Source organism: Lynx rufus, unplaced genomic scaffold, assembly GCF_022079265.1.
Source record: "Lynx rufus isolate CCGP_SWC_20201006 ecotype Redwood Valley unplaced genomic scaffold, mLynRuf1.p SCAF_6, whole genome shotgun sequence".
Taxonomy (NCBI): Eukaryota; Metazoa; Chordata; class Mammalia; order Carnivora; family Felidae; genus Lynx; species Lynx rufus.
In genome coordinates this window covers 108,558,535-108,572,666 of record NW_025814878.1, presented here as the reverse complement: position 1 = coordinate 108,572,666, position 14,132 = coordinate 108,558,535, and the positions used below count along the sequence as shown (strand labels likewise).

The window sequence follows — 14,132 nt, the reverse complement described above, 5'->3', positions numbered from 1 at the left end:
AGTCTCAGATGCTGCCTTTGTCTCTGGGTACGTAGGTCAGTTAGAATTAGTTGTGGTTGTGAGTGACAGAAAACCCCAAATAAAACTGTAGTAAACGAGATCGACATTTATTTTTCACTCACACAAATGAAGTCTGAAGGTATTCGGTCCAGATTGTTATGGAAGCTCTTCAACCATCAGGAACCCAGGCTCTTCCTGTCTTACTGTGTCACCGATCTCAAACATGGCTTCTACCTCATGGTGCAACATGGTTGCCAGAGCTCCAGCCACTATATCAGTATTGCAGCCAGCTAGAAAAAGGAAGTAGTGAAGAGGAGCACACTACCTGCCACAAAAAGTCAGTCATAAGTCCCACAGGATTCTTCTCCGTGTATTCAATTGGGCTGAATTTAACCATATAGCTGCAAATAGCCTCAAGGGAAGATAAAAAAAAGTAGTCTTTAGTCTGGGTGGTTATGTGCCAAGCTTAAAGCCAGGGCTCTTGTTACTGAGGAAGATGGAATGCATACGGGAGTATAACTAGTTGCCCTTTCCACAACATGAGACCTGAGTAGAGGGTTCTGGATGCTGCATGATTCTCACAGGCCCCTCTGGACAGCAGCCTGACTGTGGCAAACGGGGTTCTGCCTCCCCATCGGGGCTCTGCCTCCAGCTTTGGGGTTTGAAGTTCTCTTTGGAGCTGTGGTGGTGGCAGGAATATGATCTCCCCGGGGTCTCCAGCAGGGAGAGGATGAGTTTGATGATCAAGGCCAGCCACGCCATCCCAAAGAGGATCCATAGGGACACTGTATTCTTGTACCACAGCGGGTACCTCCGGGAGGGGTCCATCCCTGGGGGGGAGAGGCAAAGTCAGAGGAAAGAGGTCTGGCAAAGTCAAGGCCACATTCCCAAACAGAAACAGCCACACATGGCTTGATGTATATGAGCAGAATATGGGAAGTTCAAACTGGTCTGAGATCGCTAGCCTTGTGGTCACTGCTATAGGATGCTAGGAAGCCTCCCTGGATTGACACTCTGAGTTGAGTTTGGAAGCTACATTTCCTCTTTGTCCTTCTGATGGACTCTGTGCTCTATCCCAGTGCTTCAAAGTGGGGTCCCTGGACCAGCAGCGTCAGCATCACCTGAGAGTTTGCTAGAAGTGTAAATGGTCGGGTCCCCCTCCAGACCTACTGAATGCAAACCCTGGGGTGGGTGCAGCAATCTGTTTTAACAAGCCTCCCAAGAGATTCTGATGCCCGCTCTGTTGTTTGCCTGTCTCTGTGTTTGGTTTCCTCATATCTGAACAGAGGCAACTTGCCAAGAGCTTTGGGGACAACAGGTGGAACCACTGGAGTTTGTATCCTGCCCCAGTTCTCCCTGGCTGTGTGACCTTCATCTGTCTGAATATCCCTCACCTGTGAATGAGGAGAATCCTTTCTTCCCAAGCCCTTGGCTTTTGGGATGAAGTCCTAAGGCCCTTATCTACTCCCCCAGCCTTGATTTACATACCTTTTCCCTGCTGAGTGCTGTGCTTGTCACTCTGGGCTTTCTCTTGTTCTCCCATCCATCTCCAGTCCTGCCCCAGGGCCTTTGTATTTGCTGTCCTTCCAGCTCAGAATGCTCTTCATTTCCACTTCCTCATGGCCTAGTGAACTTCCCCTAATCCAGCAGATAGACCTCAGCCCATGTGCTTCTGCTGGGTTAAGTTACTTATTCTCTCTGGGATCCCCACACCGGCACCCCAAACATAATCAGGACTGGGTGAGTAATGGCAGAGGGAAGGGACAGATGGAGGTCATTGGAGGGCTTAGATAAGTCATTTCAAGAGCCTGCTCCATAACTCAATTCTTCCTTCTTTCCTAGGGGTCTGTCTTGTCACCCTCATCAAATCGGGATTGTTCAAGGGCGAGGTCTGTCCTCTTATTCTCTCAACATCTTTTTCTGTCTTCGTGTTCTGTCCCACCCATCCCTCTGTCTCCGGGCCCCAAGACAACCTCTGTTCCCTGTCATTCAGGCCTGGGCCCCAGCTCGGGAATGAGCCTGCAGCCCTGGACCCCACCTCACTGCCTGGCAGGAGCCGGGATTGGATTAGGCTGATTGAGTTATGGGGCCAAGATTCCGCTGGCAGCCCCAAATGAGATCAGCGGTGAGCCAGCTCTCGGCCCCTGCCACCCACCAGTTCGGCTTGCTCCTGGCAGCGGAGGGGAGGGGGTGTCCTTCTCTCATTTTATTTCATTTTTTTAGTCGAAATCATAAGTGGCGGGTGATCTGGCAGCTGGCAAGGCGCTCAACTGCGTTGCAAATGCAATTGGGGGAAGTGGGGGATGAGGCCAGGGAGGAGCAGGAGGCCGGGACCGGGGTGCTGCTCTGGCCATGGCCTTCGGGAAAAGAGGAGCAGCTATGAAGACAACACCCGCGGGGCTTCTGTGACAGGGACAACGGGCGCTCTGAGACCAGGTGGTGGACCTCAGCATTCCTATCCAAGAAAAGGGTTTGACCTTGTCCTTGGAGGACAAAGAAGGTGGAGAGACATGGGTGGGAGCGGTCTTTCCGGGGGCCTCGTGGGTTTGAACCATGTCTCCTCAGTCAGGATGTTCGGTGGAAGGGGACTGACTCTGGGAAGCCTTGGCCCCATCCTCCAGCCTTCCTGGCCCTGCCACTCCCCACGGGGTGGCTGGCAGGAAGCAGGGACCCTGATCAGCCCTCCTTGCTCCAGTAGAGACTGCAGCGTGGATGTCGTGGGCCCTCCCTGATGCTGGCGGAGGCCTTTCCTGCCATTCCCAGGGTGTCTGTGTCTAGACCTGTATCCGCCCTGCCTCAGAGGAATGTGGAGCCTCAGGACATCCTTACGAAGATTCCCCTTCAGCCCCGTGTAGGCTTCTCCAGGCAGGATTCCAGGGGAGCCTGCTGTCAGCTCTTCCCACCCAGGACCAAACTTTGGGGGACCTGGTGATCAGTAGGCACCAGGAGACTGTTGTTGAGAGCCTTGTTCCCACTTTTCCTCCCCTCTCCTTGCACTGGACACCCTCAGAGAACCAGGTCTTCTGGGTTCAGGACTACCATTGGGGCAAATCCCGAGTTTCACGCCCTGAGCCCTGGTGGTGCAGGACCCATCACATCACGTAGCCCTGGGTTGAGGTTGCTATGGCTGAGCCCCTGGTGGCCCCGATGCAGGGTGGAAGAGGGAGAGCTCAGAGTGGAGAAGGAGGCAGGGCTCAGCCACAGAGTAGCTCTCACCAGCCTACCCATGGATTTGGGACTCCCATCCTAAGACTATGGGAAAACACTGAAGGTTTTCGCAGGACCTAGGCAGGTGACGTGATAGCACTTGTAATTTTTTAAAGGTCCTAAAAGCCAAGGCGGGGACAGAGTTACAGGCCTCACAAATCTATGGGTGCCATTCCATGTGCTTTATGTGAATGGCAACACTTTAGGGTTGTGTAGTGCCCAACCTACATAACCAGCCATGTACAACAGGCCTGGCTGGACTAAGAAGATGGCAGTGGGAACAGAGAGGAGAGGACAGATCCAAGAATCATTCTCTGATCTGTGACGGGGACAGATGTGGCCCTTGGAGCCACTGGGCTAAGCTCTCCTCAGACCTGTCTCACCACTTTGAAGGTAGGTGGGTACACTCCAGTTGGAAGAAACCTTCTCAAAAATTTCTTTTCAGAGCAACAGCCTCCCTCCAGGATTGAAGATATTGGGAAGGGACAGCATGAGGCCCCTGACACAGGATGCTTCTTCTTAAGGAAAGAGAGGTTCAGGGAAGGGGGGACCCTGAACACAGGTGAGAAGGCACGGAGGGGGTCTCAGCCATCACCTATCCCTGACCGCTCATTTTATATATAGGAACACTGAGGCCCTAGAGGGGGTGCGTGATGGGGTCTGGAAAGAGTATGAGTCTGGGAGTCAGCCGATCAGAATTCTAGCTATCTGTGCAATCTCGGGCAAATGGCTTGGCTTCTCTGAGCTTCAGCTTTCTCCTCAGTAAAATGGGGGTGACAGTTGTCACTCTAGGTGGCTTGAGGTGCTAGCTAGCTGTTTGTTACTTTGGTAAGACCTCATTTCAATATCCCAGGCTGGGTTCTGTCTCCATAGATGTGAAGAAGGACAGGGCCTCCTCCCTAATTTAGGGCCAGGGGTCCTTGAGACCAGTGTGGTGGTGGTGCCAGGGGCCACTGCTCATGTGGTGAACTTTCAGGGGAGGGCAGCACAGGGGGATAATGAGGCTGAGCTGAGGTCCCAGCCACCCCTGCGGCCCCACAGAATGTCCCTCCACTGCCACCTGCTGGGCACCTGCCTCAGCTTTATCATGCAAGGCCAGTGGCTTCTGGGACCCCTGTCTTGCCCACACTGGGTAGTGATGGCTGATTAAACCTCATGTTGGGCCTTCTGGACCACACAGCCCTTCTTTACTGGCACTCAGAGTTCATCTGCCAACGGGGGTCGGGGGAGGCTGGGTTTTCCTGAGTCTCCCAGACTCTCCAGCCTGGTCCCTGTGGCCTGTGGTGTGGAACATATGGCCCTCAGCCCAGGGACAGTGGGAAGCTTGGCATTTCATGAGGTGGGGTGAAGTGGGGAGGAGAGACCCTGGGACAAGGAAGGACCAGGGAGGGCGGGTCAGGGACTCTCTTAATTTGGTGAGCTCTCATAACAACAGTTGAGCCTGTGGACATTTTCAGCGCTTGTCAAGAGAACCAGGACTGTGACTTATAGCCAGCCCCATGCGCTGGGTTCAAATACCAGTCGTCACTTTTTACCTGGGTGACTTTAGCCCCATCACAAAACAAAGCAGGTTGAACCTTCCCAGGACTGTGTCCTCTGGTCTCTGGGCCTCCGAGCGCCACCCCCCCCCCCGCCCCCCGGGCCTGGCGCACGACAGGTGCCAGCGAATGGAGCAGGCGAGTGGAGGCCAGGCAGCTGAGTGCCCAGCCGCCCTCCCGCTGCCTGCAGGGGTCTCTCACCGATCACGTAGTCGCCGAAGCCCACGGTGCTGAGGGTGATGAAGGCGAAGTAGAAGCTCTCTACATAGCTCCAGCCCTCCATGTGGCAGAAAAGCAGTGGGGGCAGCAGCAGGAAGAGCAGGAGGCCCGAGAGGAGGGCACCGGAGCCTGCCAGCCACCGAGCCTTGGCCGGGTCCTGTGGGTGCATGCAGTACCCAGGCCCCATGTGGCTTCTGCCCAGTGCTTGGGGAACAGACAGCCTCAGGGGATCCTGAGCAGGAGACAGGGATACGCTCCCTCCTGGCAAGAAGGGGCTGTTGGGGCCCCTCCACCTCGTCTGTGTTCTCCAGGTTCCTGGGCAAGACCTTGGCTGGCTGATACCCTTCCAGTCGGCCAGCTGCTACCCCGTGCTCTCTACTGATGCCCTTTATCACTAATGACCTCCATTCTGGGCAGTGGCCTCCAGTCCCACCACATCCCCACTAGTAACCCTGATTCCCAGAGGTAACCCCTGCTCCCTCCAATGACCCGCCCCCCCCCCGGGCCTCCTGATTCCCACTACCCCACTCATCCTAGAAGTAACCCAGCCCCCCCTCACTCCCACAGCCCATGCACCTGCCAGGCACCCCCCAGGCTGCGGGCACAGTGATGCACTCCCTGCTGCATGAGATGCCCCAGTCGGTTGAGCACCACGAGGTTGAGCGGGATCCCCACAAGAGCAAAGAAGATGCAGAAGAGGCGGGCGGCCATCGTATGGGGGCTCAGGTTGCCGTAGCCTGAGGCAAGACAGAGGCACATCAGGGGACCTTTCCATCCCCAGGGGCCCTCATTCCTAACCCCCTCCAGCTGGCATTTACCGGAGGCCTTCCTTTCCCAAGCCAGGACTGCAGGGGTCCCTATACCTTCACTCCCTCAGAACACCCTCTACTCCAGCTGGGGACTCCGCTCTGTATTTTACAGCTCCAGGAGGCTCGGCAGTGTGTGTGAGCTCAAACCCACAAAGGGTAAGACTCCGTTCTCTCCCTCATTTCCCCCTTTCTGGGTGGACATGGGAGAGGGGCATGGAAGGGCGTGGAGCCTCTAGGTGCTGCATCTCCGGGATCAGCTGCACCGTTTGAGCCAGGGCCCTGCGGCCTCCAGGCCCCTGTCTCTGGGCGCAGCCCCCAAGCCAATGCAGCATCCCCGGCAGGCAGTCTTGCCTGGGGCTCCCACTGCCCGGCCTGGCCAGGCCTCCCTCAGAGCCACCTGCAGTCTGAGGCTGGGCCTACTCAGGCCCTTCCCATCCTCTGTCTCCTTTCTCAGGCATCATGCCTACTTTGCAGTCCGGCTGTCACCATCTCTCCTGCTCCTTCTTCAGCCTTCAAAGGCCTCCCTCCCCTCCCCCCCCATATGCCTCTTGTCCATCTGATTCTGCCTTGATGCCTGATTTGCAGAATGCCCTAACACACCCGGGCTCCCTCCCAAACCCCTCAGGAGCGAGGGGCCATGGATGGACAATCAGGTGACCTGATGGAGGGCCAGGTGGAGGTTGGCTATCTTCTCTGTCATGAAGATAAGGGATGGGGGAGGCTAGGGGACGATGAGGCATTCCTCCAAAGATTCAGTTAGCCTGGACATCCTTTCCTCTTTCATTCTCCTCCATTTCTGTCTCCCCACTTTTTGGTCACCCCCCCCCCCACATTCCTGTCTTGTGCTAAATGCAAGCCTGACTATATCGTCTCCCAGATTATGACCCATCATTATTCCTTCGGAAGGTCCAAAGTCTCACCCAGCCCATCTCTGAGCCCATCTGGTCCCCTACTTTCCCAGTTCTGGCCACACTCCTGCCCTGCTGAATCCCCAGGCCCCCTCCTGCCTCTGTGCCTTTGAACATGACTCTCCCTCTACCAAGAGCATGCTTCCCTCCTTGCCTGCCTATAAATGGCAGCCCCAGTGCAGCAGCTCCCCCAGCACTTGGCCATCTTTGAGGGTAACCCACTGTATAAGAATGATCTGTTCCAAGTCTGCCATCCTCGAAAGTCATGAGCCCCTCAAAAGCAGGGGGTCATAATCAGCTTTATATTCTCAGCAACTGGCACAGGATCTGATACCTAATTAGGTGCTCACCAAATGTGTGTTGAGTGAGTTTAAGAATGAATGAATGAATGAATGGGAAATGCGGGAATGAATGTGTAAATAGATGAATGGATGCCTCGCATCCTGTCCCCCGCCCAGACTGGTCAGCACTCCCACATACTCCACGCTCACTTGTACTGGATTGAAATTGGTGGTTTACACTGACCCTTGCCTTACTGAGGGGTCTCAGAGGGGATGGTCCCAAGAGAGGCCAAAGCATGCACTAATTTAGAGCATGGGCTTTGGAATCAGAAGTGCTTCCTGGGTTTGGATCCCAGCTCTGCCCCTTGAAGGCTGTGGGACCTTGGGGAAGTGGCTTGGCCTCTCTGAGCTTCTGTTTCCCCATCTGTGAGATGGAGATGTTGACATCTACCTCACAGTGTTTGCATGCGGGACAAAAGGAGGCAGTGGCAGTGTGCCATAGATGGGAATGTGAGCCCTCAAGCCTGTAATAGACAGAAGGTGTGGAAGGAATGTTTGCCGCATGAATGAATGGATGAATGATTGAACTCCACTCCACCAGCTTGTGGTCTGAGGACCTCAGCAACCTCTTCTAGAGCCTCATCCATTCTTCGCCTAATTGGCTTTTACAGGTTCATTTAGAGGAGGGAACTCTATTGGCATCCAGGGATGCCTGACTCCTCACTGACCCCTCCTCTTCTAACCGTGGGTCCTCCCAGTGCTATCCTCTGTCCCTCGGGGTCTTTTCTAACCTGTGGAATGGTAGCACTTAGATTCCAAGTCTGGGAGGACCCCTGTGAAGCTTTTCCCTTTCTCAGGCTGACATTAAGTGAGTTTTTCTTCTCCCCATCATTCTCAGCCAGCCCTAGCTCAGCGCCGTCGGTGGATATCAGTGAAGCCCTCATTTGCCTGCTCAATTCTCGGCGACCATGGCTCCATCTAAGCCACCTCTCCCTTCAGCAGGTCTCCTATCTGTCACCTCTTTCACTTTGCTAGTCGACCCCTAGGACATCCCAGGAAAGCCTTGTGTGGTTGGGCTGCCCTGTACCTCTTCTGAAGTCAGCCTTCATTTCCAACCCTTTCCAATCACCTGGTCCTCTTTACTGTTCCCCAAGCCCATCAGCAACACTCCTACCTCAGGGTCTTTGCACTTGCTTCCCCAGATACTTACACAGCTTTTTACCTTATTCCGTTCATGTCTCTGCTTCAGTGTTACCATTACAGAAAGGCTTTCAAAGGCCACTTTATATACAATAGTTCCCCATCACTATGAGACTCCCTTCCCTGGCATTATTTCTCTCTACGCACCTCCCACCACCTGAATATTGCCTATGTATTTGTTTGCTTGTTGGGTGTCCTCTTGCACTAGAACATCAGCTCCCCCAAGGGCAGGGACTTGCCAGTTTTACTCACCATTGTCTCACTAGAATTTTCTGGCTCCCCCAGCTACTAAGTCTATTTGTTGAATGAATGGATGGCTAGAGGAGTGAACAAATGAACAAGCCATGGATGGAGTTCATAGATGATGGACAATTTGGGGGGGAGGCAGGGCTCAGGCCTGTCCAGATGGTCTAGAGCTGTTCATGGGCCTGTCAGACATTATTTCATTTTGGGGCTTGGAAAGTACAACCCTTACAGGGTACTAGACCCAGGATGACAGGGACGCCAAGGAGGCAGTCCTCTGCTGTGCCCCTCAGGGTACCCCTTCCTTCCCTCATGGAGTGTTCCACATGTACCCCATCTTCCTCTCCCTTCCTCTCCTCCTCTCTCTGCATGCCCTCTGCGCACACGCGTGCGTGCGTGTGTGTGTGTGTGTGTGTGTGTGTTCAGAATCACCAGGTCATGAACTTCCCCCCTGTTCACCCTAGAATGGCTCTCTCCTTCTTCCTGTTGCTTAGAATTTCCACTGTATTTGTAAACCTTCTAAAGGCAGGCACTATTGGAAAGAGCAAGGTAGTCCCCCAGCTGGGTTTCAAACCCCATAGCTGCTTACTTTCCTTGGGGAAAGGGCAACTTCTGTGTGCCTCAGCTTCCTCCTCCGTGACATGAAAATAATAAGCCCTATTTTGGAAGTTGGACCATACAGACAAAATGAAATCTCAATTGTAGAGGTGCCCCTCACGGTGCCTAGTACAAGTAGAACACATGTGCAGGGAGGGCTGGGCTCCCCCTTCCTCTGCCCTCCTTCCCTTCAGAGCTGGCTCAGAATGCTTTAGGGCAGAACCGAGTAAAGACAAAGGGATGGGCTGCCAAACTCGGAATTCAATGGACCAAGGGTGTAGGAGGTATGGGCTTTAGAGATTACAGACCCCCCACACAGCTAGGACGCCTCCCCACAGTGACTCTGCATCGAACATCCCCCCTGCCCTGGGAATCACTAAGGGCTGGAGGGGATGGGTGTTTTGGGAATTTGAGTGCTCACTGTATGCTAGCCCTGTAGACCCAGGGGGTGTAAAGATGAATAAATACCATCCTGGCTAGTTCTTCCACGGCCACAGGGTCCATGGAGCCTCAGGGGCCTCCCAAGCATGCTTGCCTCAAGGTGGAGGACTACCCAAGCCCCTGTGTAGCCCTGAGACCCGCTTCCAAGAAGTATTGGTTGATTTAAAGCTAAGCAGAGTCCGCTGGGAGCTCCTGCTTGGCTCCCCTGTGGGGGGGACAGAGACTGGGACACTGGTTGCCGGGGAGAGGATCCTGGCTGGCCGAGAGCTGGTAGAGGTCGCCCTGGTCAGCAGTGGTGTCCTCCTGCCACCTGGTGGTAACTCCAGGGTCATGCAGGAGCGGGGCCTCCGCCAGAGAAGGGGGATGGGGCTCTGGACTTGAGTTATTTCCTGGGTTTCAGAGCTGGAGGGACCTAGGCTGCTCTCCTCCTTCCCCTTCCAACAGCCCCCAGGCACCCTCCCAGGGCTGGTTCCACCTTCACTCTCCTGAAGGCTGGGCTAAGGAAACGGGAGGGAGATCTGGTCCCAGGGCTCTCTGTGTGAGGGAGGAAGGGGGCTTGGAGAGAATGGCGATGGGGTGCGAGGGGTGCCTTAGTGAGCTGGGGAGAGGCCTCCAGGAATGGCCACCTTTCCCCAACACTGAGAACAGGGGATGCAAAGGGTCTTTTTGGATTTCTGCCCTTCCTTCCTTCCGAATTTTCCCTTGCCCTCCACATCCCCAGTGTTGGGTGGGCTTGGCTCAGGGGACCAGGAGACTTAGAGAGCTGAAACACATCTTACTGCCACACGGGGGCTGTCTATGTCCTGAAAGGTTGTGTGGGGCAGAAATCCCCCAAGAGCAGCCCTACTCAAATGTCGTCTTGCACACAAATCTCTTGGAGACCTCAGTAAAATGCAGAACTGGATTCAGCAAATCCCAGGTCGGCCCCAGATTTTGCCCACAGATGGTGGCCACGCTGCTGGGCCTGAGTGCACTTGGAGTCTAGTGACCTAGTAACTCTTCCAAAAGGCACCGGTCCCCTGACCCCTGTCTTTCAGGGGGTGGGGTCACACTCCCCACTCCACTCTGGCCCCATCCTGCTCTTACCAATCGTGGTGACCGTGGACACAGAAAAGAAGAAGGAGCCCACGAGCTCCCAGCGCCCCATGCTGGTGGTGTTGCCAAGGACGATGTCCCCACTTTGGTACGCTTGGACGATGCCCTGGGGGAGAGGCTGCAGTGACCACCATGGTCTGTGGGGCGACTGGGCCCCTGCACTCAAACACATACACATGTGTGCATGAATACACATGCATGGGGGTGCGTACACACACACACACACACACACACACTCATGGACAATCGTCACAACCACTCTTTGATCTCAGTCCTTCCAGGGCAAGCAGGCTCTTCCTGTCCAGTCAGGGCCTCCCCAGGGGCAGGGACCATGGAGAGAGATCCTTTTCTTCTCTACCCCAGAGCCCAGGTCAGCTCAGGATGTCTCACCAGCTGGAAGAACACCATTTTTCCCCCTTCTCTTGCTCCCTCCCATTCTTGCAACAGACACTGGCCAGGCAGGACATGGGGTGTCAGTCCTCAGTGGGTCAGAGACAGATTTAACCAATACAGCACAGTCAGTGCAGCTTTGGGCATTAAGGCAGTACAGCTGCATGGTCCTGGACAAGATACCCAACTTCTCTGTGCCTCAGTTTCCTTATCTGCAAAATGGGAATAGTAATAGCACCTGCTTCATAGAATTGTTTGTGAAGGTACAGTGAGGTGTTTGGTGTAGACTTAGAACAGTACGTGGGACACAGTAAGTGGTAGTGGTTGCCATCATCAACATTATTACCAGTATAATGCTGTAGGAATACTGAGAGGAAGGATGTTTATTCTGACGGGGGTAGAAGCAGAAGGTGCACGGAGGGGGTGATGTTTTAGTTGGGCTTTCTTTGAGGGTCAAAAAGGACTGCTCCTGGTAGAAGGGACATTTAGGTAGATGGGACAGCAGGAGCAAAGCCTGGGAGACAGGACTGTGCCTGGGATCTAGTACAGGGAGACGGAGAGGCAGCTGGGAGCCAGGCCACGCTTGGCTCTGCCAGGCCAGGGATGGAACAGCAGGCCTCTTCCAAGGTCAGTGAGCAAAGAGGAGGCAAGAGCAGGTCTGTGTGTTCCCTGGAAGCTGGCAGCATAGGTGTTAGCACACCAGAAGAGGAGAGACTCTTGAGGGGTGAGTGATGGAGAGGGCCTGGCCTGCATCCAGCACAGAGTGGGCCAGGAGGAACAGAGAGGAGACACTCAGAAACCTAGGACTCTGGTCCTATTTGGTATGGGTAGTCAGGGAAGCATCGAAACCCCTGTAAGGGTGTGGGGATGCGGGCTGGATGACAGACTTTTAGAATAGGTGGAAGGGCCCGGCTGGGAGGAGGAGGGTTGTTGCTTTGGGGGGATCTGAGGAAGTTGCACGCACGTGTCTACCCTCAGGGGGGGATCTGGGTTGGAGACACCACATTCTTATTTTGGGGATGGTGAAAGCCACAGGATGGTTGAAGAAGGGGTAAAGTGCAGAAGGAGGGGCACCTGGGTGGCTCATTCAGTTAAGTGTCTGACTTCAGCTCAGGTCATGATCTCACAGTTTGTGGGTTTGAGCCCCATATCGGACTCTGAGCTGATAGAGTAGAGACTGTTTGGCATTTTCTCTCTCCCTCCCTCTCTGCCCCCCCCCCCCCACTTTCTCTGTCTCTCTGTCTCTCTCTCTGTCTCTCTCTCTCTCAAAAAGAAATAAAGAAGCACTTAAAAAAAAAGTGCAGGGGCAGCTGAAGGGGGTTGTGGGGGAAGTGTACAGAAATGAAAACCCTGTGAGGAAAGGTGGGAAACACCCACATACACACATCTGCACTGAGATCCATCTTGGCGGTTAACAGGCCCATCCCTGGCTGTGCAGCCATTCATGTATTTGTATTTAACGTCTCTGAGCCTCAGTTTCTTCATCTCGAAAATGGGGATGATAAAATGGTACCTACCTGTGAGGTAGGTGAGGAGGAAAGGAGTTAATACAAGTTAATAGTCTAGGAACAAGGCTCCACACACAGTACGTGCTACACAGAAGCATTTACCATTATCACTGCCACCACTGTCCTCTTCCCTGGGCCTACGCTGCCGGGAATTGAAATTCTCCACCTTTGCAAAGGGGGTGTCACCCAGCCTCCAGGACCAGGCAGCCCGCGGTGTTTGTAAAAGTTTAGAGGTGGGGGCGGTGGAGGTGCTACAGGAGGTCCTTAGCGGAGACCGTCCTTCCCCTGCCCAGCTCCAGGCCCCACACCATCAGCCCAGTCCAAGGGCTCAGGACTCTACCACTGCCCCAGTGCCATGTCACTTCCCACCCAGGGACATTTCCCTGCTACCTTCTGGGGACTGGCTTTGGGTTGGCGACCCTGGCACTCAGGCCCTGCCCTCCTCGATGGAGGCGGCACCGGGACTGCGGGACGCGGACTCGGGGCTAGGGGCACAGCAGCCTGTCTGCCGATCAAGCATCCGCCAAATCCCGCAGGTCCCAGTCCGGTGCGGCCCCGCCGGGAGTCGAAGGACACCTCCACCCAGCTGCGATGCCCCGCCCCTAAGAGCCTCCTCAGCCTTTCCCCTCCCCCCCGCCCCTCTGGGTCCCCACCCCCCAGAGCAGTCTCCGTGCTCCGAGACCTCTGCACCTCCCCTCCGCGTCTAGCCCCTGAGTCGGAAGACAGGAGTAAAACGGGTTCAGCCGAAGAGCGCCCCTGTGTCTGCCCCCCGCTAGTTCCCGATCGGGTCTGCGCCCTGGGAGCTCCGAGCTCCCCTCCACTCACCCCCTGGGACGAGCGCGCCCTGTACCCTTTGCCCCCAAGACTCCAACCGTGCCCTCAGTCTTGCTCCTCCTCTGACACTGCTCCTCGCCCCCAGTTCTCCTGTTTGCACTCTCTCTGGAAGGGGTCGGGCGTGCCCTTTCGTCCTTCGCCCGCGGGGCGACCCCGACGCAGCGCCGCGCGGTCCTAGTGGGACCCTTGCCCCGCCACCTCCCAGGCCTGTCCAGCGCGCCCTGCCCCCATTCGGCCCGACCCGGCTAGGCGCGCCCCCTGTCGTCCCGTGCTCAAAGTAGGGTGTTTGCGCCCAGCAACCGTCCGGACCGGGCGGGTTGTGCCCTCTCCACCCTAAAGGAGGACAGGGCGCTAAGGTGCGCTTCCCTCCGGCCGCCCCGGAGCCGGGTCCGCGGCCGTCCAGCCCAACCCTCCCATCCCCCGTCCGCTCCAGTCGTCCCGCGTCGATCCCCGCCTCCTCTCTCCCGACCCGGGGCGTGCCCTCCCGCCCCCCGCCCGTGCCTCCGCTCGCCCCTGACCCGGATCAACGAGTCCAGCGCCGGGCCATCCAGACACGTGAAGTTCTGCAGCAGCGCCCATTTCTCGCGCTGGAACCTCGCGCTGGAGTCACGCGCCGCGGGGCTCTCCAGCACCCAGAACACGCCGGTGCCCAGCGCCAGGTAAGCCAGGTAGGCGAGCAGCAGGAGCACGGTGCCCGGCACCGCGCAGTGTGGAGCCCTGTCGTCGGGCGCCACCGGGGCTCGGGGTCTGCACAGAGCCAGAGAGGCAGAGAGGCCTGGGCCAGGAGCCATGGCCTAGGGCAGAGGCGTAAGGAAGGGGCTAGGAGCTTGGCTGGTGCCCTCCCCAGCCAGCGCCTGCCTGT

At 56.0% G+C, this 14,132-nt stretch overlaps 1 protein-coding gene across 1 annotated transcript; it reads right to left on the bottom strand.

Moving 5' to 3' along the window:
• Nucleotides 1-465: 465 nt before the first annotated feature.
• KCNK17 (potassium two pore domain channel subfamily K member 17) lies at nucleotides 466-14,061 on the bottom strand. The gene is made up of 5 exons (XM_047101229.1): nucleotides 13,789-14,061; nucleotides 10,530-10,644; nucleotides 5,541-5,701; nucleotides 4,947-5,121; nucleotides 466-830 (listed from the first exon to the last, which is right to left on the bottom strand). The coding sequence occupies exons 1-5, from the start codon at nucleotides 14,059-14,061 to the stop codon at nucleotides 520-522; spliced, it is 1,035 nt and encodes a 344-aa protein (XP_046957185.1). The 3' UTR covers nucleotides 466-519.
• Nucleotides 14,062-14,132: the final 71 nt, after the last annotated feature.